Here is a 10,764-nt window from a genome sequence, read left to right on the forward strand (position 1 = left end):
GACCACAGCCAGTCGGTATGTTAACCTTTATAATGATTTTCCAGGTCTCACAGACTTGCCTGGGTTTCTCTGTGTAAAAGAGGGTTTGTTGAGCCAGGTGTTTCCATGGGGGATTAAGGATGAGAATGAAGAGTTCTTTACACACACACACACACACACACACACACACACACACACACACACACACACACCTGCAACTGTCTTGCTCCAAGAGGGTGCTTTACAGGAAGAAGGAAGATCCTGTGGGAAACTGCCCAGATTCGAGGCACCTGGACTCTGACTTGGAATGAACCCAGATAAAACTCAAAAGACCTTGTGTTCATGTCTCAACAGAGAGCCTGGGACACAGTTTTCTGGTTTTATTTTAACTAAGGTCAAATAAAATACAGCAAAGTGCATGGATTTTAAGTGCTCAATGAGTTTTAATGACTATCAACTTATCATCCGGATCCAAATAAAGGGCACTCGCAGTGCAGGAGGCTATTTCCCCTCTTCTGTCCCCCTACCCACCCAGAGTTGACTTCTAGCTTTCTCTTTATCAGTCTATTCTGGTTTTTTTTTTTCTTTTCTCATTTCCTTTTCTTTTCATTCCCACCTTCCTCCCTTCCCCTCCCTGCTTCTGGTCTTGAACACAGGATAAACATGACTGGCTTTTGTTCAACTTCCAGCTTATGAAATGTCTCCATGTCTCGTGGACCCACTGTTCATTTTTATTTTTTATTTCATTTTTTGCCACAGTTGTTTCTCCTATGAATATAACAATACATCCATGCATTCTACTGTCCAAGCAGACTTAGGGGTATTAAGATTAGGATGGCAATGAATCTGCCAATAATATATTTTGGGAGAAATTTCTGCTAGGTATCAATACCTGCATGTGGAATTACTGGCTGAGAAAGGCAGGGAACTATTTAGCTTCTAAGATGTGCTGCTCGCCCCAGTGCCTGTGAACACTTGGCACTCCCACTAGTTTTTGAACATGTCACACAGAAGCTTCTCCATCGGAGTGTTCCCTATGGTCTTTCTGAAGAAGAGAAGCTCGATTCGCTCGGCTGTGAGAAACCTCAAAGATGGGAGCAGGAGGAGCAATTTCCCAAACCTGAACAGGAGAAAGGACTCTGTCAGGCCAGCCTCCAAGCAAGGCAGTGGGGGAGGGGAGGGGAGGGGAGAGAGGTGTCCAGGGCCAGCCAGGGGCATTTCAACACAGGGAAGACCCCTGCTTTAGAGGATTCACTCCCACCTTCCCATTGGTTAGAAGCATGATGAACTCAATATTGTTCACTATGCATCAAGATTAAAAAAGTGAGAGGTTTCTTTGCATATGCATATAATATGTGTGTGTGTGTGTGTGTCTGTCTGTCTGTCTGTGTGCCCTAAGTGTGTACAGGTGCTTATGTATTTGGGTGGAAGTTGAGGTCAAGTGTCTTTCTGGATCATTCTCTATTTACTGAAGCAGGATCCCTTACTGACCGGAAGCTCACCAATTCTGGCTAGTTCTAGCTAACTTGCCCCGAGGACTCCCATGTCAGTCTCCCAGGTGCTGCAATGGCAGGCCTGCCAGGCCTGCCAGCTTTTGTGCCCGTCCCAGGGATCTGAGCTCCAGTCTCCATACTTGTACAGCTCTCTCCCAGTCTGTGAGACGTTGGTAGCAATCCTATTTGAATGCTCATTGATCATGAATTCAATAACTAAGTCACATGGACATAGATGAGTTCCTGTCTGTGAAACACCTTTGATGACAGGAACTACTACTGAAAATATTCGAAGTCAAGGGAGATTTTAGTTAGCTGAGATATATCCAGAGAAAAAGAACCCATACTAGATTCAAATAAGAACCATGTGCTAAAGCAGGTGTCCCCAGTACAAAAAAGAAAAAAAAAAAATCAGAACCATATGACCCTGGGAAGAAGGCCTAAGGCATCCCCCACTCCCCCCACGCCCCCACACAGCATGAAGGCTGAGCTCCTCAAGGCAGCTGCTGGCTTGACTGCACCTAGAGAACTATGAGAAGCCAGCCATTCACTCTCTGAGCTAGTGAGTGGCTTTGCCCAGCTAAAACCTTCGTTTCTTTTATGAGCAGCATTTGAGCAGTCAGCCACGCCCCACCCCTGTCCCGCTCCACCTTCCCCTCTCCTGTCTTAAAATAAAAAGACTGAGGATATAGCTCATTTGGAAGAGTTCTTGCTCAGCCGGCACCAGACTCTGGGCTCTGTCCCCAGTAGCACATGAACCCCATGTGGCTGCATATACCTCTTTTGCTCTGGAAGTGGAGGCTGGAAACTCAGCTTATCCCCACTGTCGTAGTAAATTCAGGACTTAGCTTGGACTACATGGAACTTAGTCTCAAATCAGTGTATTGGAGTAAACCATACACACCATACAAGGCTGGTATAATTAGTGGGACTGGGCTTCAGCATCTCTCTGTAGGCTGGGCTGAAGTATCTTGCCCTGACACCCAGTCTTGCCTGACATAATAAGCTGCAGAAGTGACCTGGAGAGTCTGTGTGGAGAGCCAGAGGTCGAATTCTATTCTTCAATCACTATCCACTTTATTTGTGTGTGTGTGTGTGTGTGTGTGTGCACTCACATATATGGATACACATGTGTGCTGGTGCATATACACACAGAGGCCAGAGGAAGATACTAGACACCCTGTACATCTCTGCTTTATACCCTTGAGACAAGGTTTCTCTCTGAACCTGAGCCTTGTTATTTCAGCTAGGCTAGCAGGACAGAGTGCTAGCTCCCAGGATCTGCCTGGCTCTGCTGCCCAGCACTGTTTTTTTATTTATTTAACCTGCTAGCCCCATCATTTTCAGCTGTCTCTCATGGGTGCTGGGGATTTGAACCCCTGTCCTCAATGTTTGCACAGCAAATACTCTTACTCCTGGCCCTTCCTCCCTGTTTACTGAGACGAGGTCTCTCAACTGAACCTTGAACTCACCAATTCAGCTAAGCTGCCAGTGAGCTCCGTGCAGCCACCTGTCTCCACCCAGATCAGTACTGGCGTGACAGATCCCTGCCACCATGCCTGGCTCTTATGTGGGTGCTGGGGAGCCAAACTCAGGTCTTCATGCTTGCTTGGCAGACTCTGGGTGGCTCAAGTTTTCTCCTGCCCCTCCATAGGAAGTCTTCCCCAGTACCTTTGCAATAATACACAGTCAACAGGCCAGGGTGCCTCTGAGGGCTGGTCCCAGAGGGAACTTGACCCAGGAAGACCCTTGGTTTCTGAATGTCAGTGATGACCACACGTGTGAAGCTATGCCAAGCCTTCACTGTTCTCCCTCTGGCCCTGTACCACATGGTGCAGAGCTTGCCTACCTGCAAGGTGACTAAAGATGATCATGTCACCAGAGTTCTTCAGGAAGATGGCAGACAGTGTGGTCTAGAATAGTCCAGAGGCCTGGTTTGGTGGTATATACTACCTGGTGCTTCAGGGTAAGACCTGGTGCTAGATTACATTGGGACCCTCCACCTGTGTCTACCTGTTCCATACAGCCTGCACTGGCTGGCCATAGCTATGTTCCTTCATGCCTGGCTTTCCCATACATCTCCACAGCGAGCCTTCCATACTTCCCCAGAGCTTGGCAAGTTCCTTCTAAACTCAACTTTCCTTTTAAGTTTTGAACACTCTCTGCTTCTAAATTCATCTCTTTGCCTCTGTGTGTGTGTGTGTGTGTGTGTGTGTGTGTGTGTTTTCCCTTTAGCCGAAGGCCAAATCTGTCCCTTTCCAGTTCTCAGAGTTGTATATTGCAGTCTGTTTCCCTGCTCCCTACGGCCACTCACCAAGGCACGGAATCTCCCGGACAGGGAAGTCACTGCTCTGCCCTTTGTGCACACTGCCCACCAGTCTGCATGGGGTCCAGTCCTGTGCATGAAAGCTGTCTCTCACAGACCCTCAGGTGTCCCCTCACCTCTCTCATCTGACTAGGCATTCTGAGCTCTAGTCTGGGTCCGACTGGTTGCAAGGTAACTCTCCGGCTCATCTCCCACCTTCCTATCACCAAGAATCTTTTGAACCTTCCATATCTGACTCCTGTCTAAGAACACATTTTGCTGGGCTCTCTTTACCTTCATAGATAAGATTTTTCTCTTCTGTTTAGATCCTATCCTGTTATGGACACGCATGGTCCCTATGAAAGGCTGGTAGGGCACACCTTTAATCCCAGCACTGACTTTGAGACCAGTCTAGACTATATACTGAGGTCCTATCTTTTAAAAGTAAGTTTTTGTTTATTTGTTTTAGGAGAGAGGGTTTCTTTGTGTAGCCCAGGCTGTCCTTGAACTTGCTCTGGCTGGCCTCAGACTCAGGTATCTGCTTGCTTCTACCTCCTGAGTGCTAGGATGAAAGGCATGTGCCACCACCTCCCTGCTCATTTGCTACCCTTTCAGACAAAAGCCACTCTCCCGACGAGGATGGTTCTTGTCTTTGATGTAGCTACCATGACGAACATCCCGGTAAGCTTTGTCTCTTGGTGCCCTCCTAGGCCTGGCACTGAGCCTGGGCGACAGGAGATGTTGGATAGCTGTGGCTGACGGAGCCCTTTATCCTGTCTAAGCAGGGAAGCCCAGAGATGGTATGGGAGAGGCAAGTAGGAAGAAAGGTAAGTGGGGAGGGCAGGTGGGCAGGTGGGTCATTGCTGTCACCTCACAGGCTGGCTAGGGTGGTGAGCCTTGCTATGCTGGCTTAGCATCACCTGGGACTGGTCCTGCAAAGCCTCCACGTGCTCAGGATCCTTCAGGCCTCGTGTTTCTGGGGAGAAGGAGCGCCAGTGAGCTCCCTTCCAGAAGCCAGCCTCAACCCCACACCCCCAAAAGTATTTTGTCAGGCCCAACACACCTCTTTTCTCTGCTTCCCCACCCCCTCTACACCCAGGTGGGTTGATGTTGGTGCCCAGCAGACAGAAGTGACCAGAAATCTGTCTCCCCTACCCCATTTTATTCCCAACCATGTCTTTGGAAGGATTGGGCCATGGCTCAATACCGGGTTTGAAGAGGACCAGGGCCTTCAGGCAGGCAAACTCTGTGGGATCCACTGTGAGAGCTCGGAACCGGGAGATGGTTTCCTGCAGGAAGCGTGTCTCTGCACTGGCCAAGGCCAGCCTGCCCTGAGAGCTGCCAGACGCCTCGGGTGGTGCCAGCAGTGGGCAGCTGTCCAGGGGCAGAGACCACTGAATGGCTCCAAGAAGGAAAAGCTCATTCCATGCCTCTTCCAGCAAGATCACCTGTGATCAGAGAGGGCTTAAGTGTCAGCACAGATGCATAGCTCCTGGCGCTCCCAGCCTGTCACCTTGGCCAGGAGCAGAAGAGCCCCTCGAGGTGCCTAGAGCCTTTTCCTACAAAGGCTCTGGCTCAGCTACCCAGGTTTTCAGATGCTCCATGGATTCTATCCAGGATAGCCTTGTGGCTGGGCCATTCAGGACAAGTCTAGGGATGCTGGGCAGCCTCAAGATGAGCCCAGAGTGTCACATTGAGAGAGTTCAAGAGACCGGCTGACTCTTCCAAGCCGTTCCCTCCAAACACATAGCCAGGCTGAGGGCTCAGCACCTCTGGCCAGCCATGTCACTCTCTCCTCGACCACTGTGAGATCTCTGCCAGCCTATTAGAAGCCCAGAGCATTTTTTCAGATATAGAAAGGCTGGGGGACACTCAGGTTTGAATTCATAGCGAGCCTCTATTCTAAAGAACTCACAGTCAGCCACTTCCTTGTTCAGGGTATGCAGATTCCTATCTCACACAGAATGGCTACAGGCCAGACAGTTTGCACAGAAGAAAAGGCAATGAACCCAGAGAGCCACGGGTTCCACTCTGCATCCCATTCCCGGCTCCAGGCATCTCCGGCTAGCATCCTTCCCTCAGAGAGTTAACGTACTTCCACTGTCACTGCCCTAATCATCCCCTAGCTCAGAGACATAAGTACCCTGAGGTAAACTGTGTCTCATCCCTCGCCAGTCCAGGGGTCCATGTTTCCCCAAACTGACTGCTGACTGTGCCTGGCCCAGCTCCAGGTTGTGCTGTGTACCTGGTCGCGAAAAGGCAGGTTGGAAAACACAGGCAGGTTTTTGGCCCATTTGACAGCCATGAAGAGCAGGCGAGCTGATGTCTCATGGATGCCATCCAGACTGCAGGGGGATGCGGGGAACTCAGGATCATTGCTGGTGACATCAATATTCTCTTCGGCTGCAGAGGAGGAGGTTTGGAGCTCAGTGGCTGCTCTGTGGAAGCTGGGTGCGAGGATTCACGCCCACTGCCCTCCCACTTACCGTCCTCTGGCTCCAGCTTAGCACAAGTTTCAGCGGTGATGAGGCTGGCCATAAAGTGGTGGCCCATGGCTCTGGATGCAGACACAGACGTGGGGCCCCGGGGACTGGGCCCTGCCAGGGCAGGGGAGGCCACCACCGGTTCTGATCGGGGATCACTGCCCGTTTCCATGGCATCCAGGTGGACCTGAGCCATGCTCCGAGGTTGGCGCTCATTCTGCACAGCTTGGAAAGCAGGGGGACTCAGGACACACACGTACCCGCCCCTTGGCAGTGATGCCATTTTCTTTCCTGCCTTTCCCACCTCACCGTGCCCACCACTCACCATCTTGGTTCATGCCTGCCTGTAAGCACTTCTTCAGCCGGCATGCCTGGCACTGGTTGCGATGGGCCTTATCCACTGGGCACATTCCTGCCCCAACTTGGCACCTGCAGAGGACACGAACTCCTGGGGGCCCAGTGTCATTCCCTGACTCTAGGCCTTGACTTGGGGTATGTTTGCCCTGGTCTAGTCTTCTGCTTTCCCTGAATGCCCTCCACCCATGCTAGGCACACTGGGGCAGGCTGGCAGAGCTGTGGCACCTGTAGATGAGCCTCCGTCTCACACTCCTCTTGAAGAAGCCACTGCAGCCATTGCAGGCATAGATGCCATAATGTTTCCCGCTGCTGCTGTCCCCACACACTCGGCACTGGAGCGAGGGGCCCACACCTGAGCGAGAAGGCAGGGCTGAACTGAGATGGCTGCCCACTCCCTCCCCTAGTCACCCCTTTTCCCGGTCCATAGGTCCCGTGTTCCCCAAACTAGATCCGCCCATGTGACTCCCACTGGAAACAGCAGCTTCCTCACTGTGGCATCCTAACCTCTGCTCCCACCCCTCCCCCTCTCTCCTCCCTCCATGGCCTCCACCTTCCTGGCCCCATTCCTCCCCTGTGGGCGGCTGCAGCCACTCACGAGATCTCTCTGTGTCTCAAGAGCACCCATTTCCTGCCTCAGCAGCCAGTAGTTGGGTCTTGCTCTGCTGGCCTCTGAGTTTCTAGGATTCTGGGGTTGCCAGCAGACTCTCATGCTTGCTCACAGCCCTGGGGCTGGGGTCTCGTGGCTCAAGCTCGCTCGTGGCTCCCTGAACCTACTGTTTGTACTCTCTTCCTCAAAGGTCCAGACCACACCTCCAGAAAAATCGTACCTGTTGGATCCTCTCCGAGGCCCCATCTACCTGGTGACTCCTTCTTGGAGGCCGCCACAGCCACTGGCATAGCGGAGGCAGCCGCTGTAGAGCTCATCGGATATGGATGGTCCTAAGGGTAGCCTGCCTGCTAGAAGTTGCTGGGCCCAACCGATGCATCCATCTTTACCTCTGTCTGTCTGTCTGTCTGTGCCTGGCTCTCCTCTACTTCCCTTCCCTTGTAAGTTAGGAATGTTTCCTCCTTCTGAAGCGTTCTCACCACCCTGGCTCTGGGTCCAGACTTCTGCCAGCACTGCGCTGGGCTGGACGCAGTGTATGATCCTCTTAATCTTTACTGTCTCCGAAGGGGATCAACTGGCCACACCTGCAGCATTACCCAGGTGCCCCTGGGAGCCAGTCAGTCCTGACTCCTAGGCTGCCTAACATGCCTGGGGGTCAGTCCATCCTTTGTTGTCCTTACAGACACTGTATGGGAGCTTGGCTGAGACCACATGCTCTCAGCTGTCTGTTATTCAATGACAAATCTTATGGGGGCAGGGGGAGTGTTATCCATCCCACCTACCCAGGGACTTCAAATGTTTTTGTGGCATTCGCCATGTATTCGAGGCATGTGTGACTGTGTATGTATCACTGTGTCTATGTAGGTTTCTGCATCGGGTTGCTTGTTCATGTTGGGACCTGGAAAGCCCACCCTCTATCCTGGTGGTTCTCGACCTAGTCTCTTAATAAAGGACTGTTTGGGGGCGTGGTTTGGGGCCTTGCCCCAAGGAAGACTCAAATCTCTATATGTCTCTGCAATCAGGTCCAGCAGAAGGTGCTGGGCAGGCTGGGTGAAGAGGAGATGCTGGTGGACATTTTCCCATGGGGCAACAAGGTAGGACACAGCTCGTGAAGTAGGTGTCTGTGCCTCCTGGTACCTGACTCCCAGAGGAAGAGAGGCTAGGGTAAGGACAGATTCGCCTTCATGTATGCTTCTGCTCTGGCGTGGGCCATGCTTCCCTGAGCAAGTGACTTAGCCTCTCTGAACCTCAGTTTCCTCCTCTTGGTGTGATACAATGCCTGTCTTAGGTTGTAGTTGGGAACACGACGTTAAATGATTCCCATGGTGTATTTGGGTGCCTGGTACTAACAAAGAAGACGAAGCGACACCAGGGAGCATCCTTTCCTGTCCCTGCTGTCTGCCCCTTGCCATCCTCTCCCTAGGCTGGAATGGATGGGAAATAGCTTGTTGGTGTTTGGGAAGGGATGCCCATCCCGTGTTGGTGTGCGGGAAGGGATGCCCATCCCCAGCTGCCATTGCCTCACAGTGGGATAGGATGAGTTTGTCCTGCGTTAGGACCTGGGGGCATCTAGAGGGATCATGGAGTTAAGAGGACAGAAGGGTGGGGCATGGCCTCCTAAGTGGGGTTAACCCTCACTATGACAGGGAAGCACTATTGGGGATTTGGAAAGTCAGCTCAGGGGCTTTGCAGGGTGATCTGCTGAGGACAGGAGCCTCTCATATGTCCTGTTTGTCCCCAGTCCCTCAGGATCTTTCATGGACCAGGCCTGAAGCTCCACTTAGCAGCCAAGTCAGGGCTTCAGAGCAAGGTTTGTACTCTAGACATGTCATCTGCTTCCCACACCCGTCACCCTAGCAAGCCTTCTACCCTCTCTGCAGGCAATCAATCTTGAAGACATTAATGATTCTGTGACAGCTTCATGACGACTTCTTACCAGTCTCTGTCCTCACCTAAGATCTATGCCCCAATATCCCACTCATCCCCAACTGACCTGCATAGACATGTGAGTGGGGTCCAAGCACTTGGGGGTGTGCAGTCATGTACAAGGGCAGAAGAGGCCAGGCTGAGCCCAGGGTTGAGCTGAACCAGTGCAGAGGGCAATGTAGGACCTATGGGTGTGGGTAAGGGAGGAGGAGGAGTCGGAGGTAGAGTCTCAGCAGTGAAGTGCTCTGGGAAAGAGTTCAGAGAGTTCTCACACAAACCGCCACTGTCATACACCTCACAGTGGCCCGACACAGAAGCTGCCACTATGGGCCTTACAGCTGGGAGGCTGAGTCCCAGAGGCCCAGAGTGAGGAGGTAAGTTGCCTCAAGCTGCACAGCTATGGAGCAGTAAAGAGGCAAGCAGGGATGGAGCTGGATGTAAATCCCATCATCTCCAGGGAGACACCTGGGTGACCCTCTGTCAAGAGGAGGGGCCAGATGGAGACAGGACCTAGGGCCTAAAGGACAGTTGCTGGCCAGCACCTAGCCTGGCTCTTTATTTGCTGAGTTCTGTGCACTTCTGTCTCTTCATCTCTAAAGCAGGTGGATGTGTTCTGGGGCTATGGGATGAGGGTGGGAGATATACTGTAAAGGGTTTGTAGGGTAGAGGGAGGAGGCAGGGCGAGGCCAGGCCCAAAGAGAGTTGTTCACTTCTTTCCCAGGTGGACTTGGGCCTCATTTGGGGCTGACAGTATAGAGGAAGGACTGAGGAAGGGAGAAAGGTCCTAGGGTAGCCCCCAGCTGGGCCTCAGGGAGCCCAGAGACTTGATCCCAGCAGGTGTGTGTTCTAGGCAGGTGCTGGGAGAAACTGACCAAGGGAGAGATACAATCCTGGTGGGGGTTTTGGGGGGGGGGGAGGCTCCCCCAACCTGTGACCGCCAGCTGCTGGGGCAGACGCCAAAGGATTACTCAACTCAAAGCCTTGGAACTGCTGACAAAGCCACCAGAGGCCACCTCACTAATGCAATTATTCCTCTAGGGGACAGGTCAGCAGCTTCCTCTGACTCCCCAGAGGCCTGGGGTGGGGGTGGGGGTGGGGGTGGGGGGTGTGAACCGTGTAAGCAGGGCTCCTGACCTCCTTAGGGCCTGGGCTTGGGAAAAGCCACTAGTCAGGGTCTGTCTAGGGCCTAGGCCTGAGGCCTGCCCTGCCAGGAGTCTGTCTGACAGAGGAGGTGGCTCCTGCATCCTGGGACGATGCCTGCAAAGTTGGTGACCGGCTTGCATTCTAGAAGCTGCATTAAAAGATCTAGTCCTGTCGACAGCATGAGGTCCCTGGAACAGATCTCCTCCCAGGGTCAGCTACTTGGCAGGGTAGCATGTACCTGAGGCTAGACTCAAACTCATGCAGCTGAGGGTAACCCTGAGCGTTGTCCCTTCTTTTAAAAACTTTTGTTTTTTTGACAATTTCATATATGCATAAGGTTCTCTCTGATCAGTATATACCTCCTAAACCCCTCCCACCTGTATCACACCCCTCCTCTTCTTTCCTTTCCTTCTTTCTTTCTTTCTTTCTTTCTTTCTTTCTTTCTTTCTTTCTTTCTTCCTTTCTTCCTTT

General features: G+C 52.1%; 1 protein-coding gene across 2 annotated transcripts in view; it reads right to left on the minus strand.

Moving 5' to 3' along the window:
- Positions 1-344: 344 nt before the first annotated feature.
- The window catches only part of Nr2e3 (nuclear receptor subfamily 2 group E member 3), an 18,264-nt gene continuing 7,844 nt past the window's right edge, over positions 345-10,764 (minus strand). Inside the window, exons 1-8 of one of the 2 annotated variants that reach the window (XM_021207578.1) lie at positions 7,445-7,723; positions 6,843-6,969; positions 6,586-6,689; positions 6,264-6,485; positions 6,023-6,180; positions 4,985-5,225; positions 4,648-4,753; positions 345-1,099 (exon numbers count right to left, since the gene is read on the minus strand). In XM_021207578.1, coding sequence (XP_021063237.1) covers positions 967-1,099; positions 4,648-4,753; positions 4,985-5,225; positions 6,023-6,180; positions 6,264-6,485; positions 6,586-6,689; positions 6,843-6,969; positions 7,445-7,541 — 1,188 coding nt within the window. In that variant the 5' untranslated portion in view covers positions 7,542-7,723 and the 3' untranslated portion in view covers positions 345-966. Of the gene's footprint in view, positions 1,100-4,647; positions 4,754-4,984; positions 5,226-6,022; positions 6,181-6,263; positions 6,690-6,842; positions 6,970-7,444; positions 7,724-10,764 lie in introns of those variants that run through there. The other variant, XM_021207579.1, reaches the window with a different exon arrangement.

The sequence above is a fragment of the Mus pahari genome, chromosome 10 (genome assembly GCF_900095145.1).
Source record: "Mus pahari chromosome 10, PAHARI_EIJ_v1.1, whole genome shotgun sequence".
Classification (NCBI taxonomy): domain Eukaryota; kingdom Metazoa; phylum Chordata; class Mammalia; order Rodentia; family Muridae; genus Mus; species Mus pahari.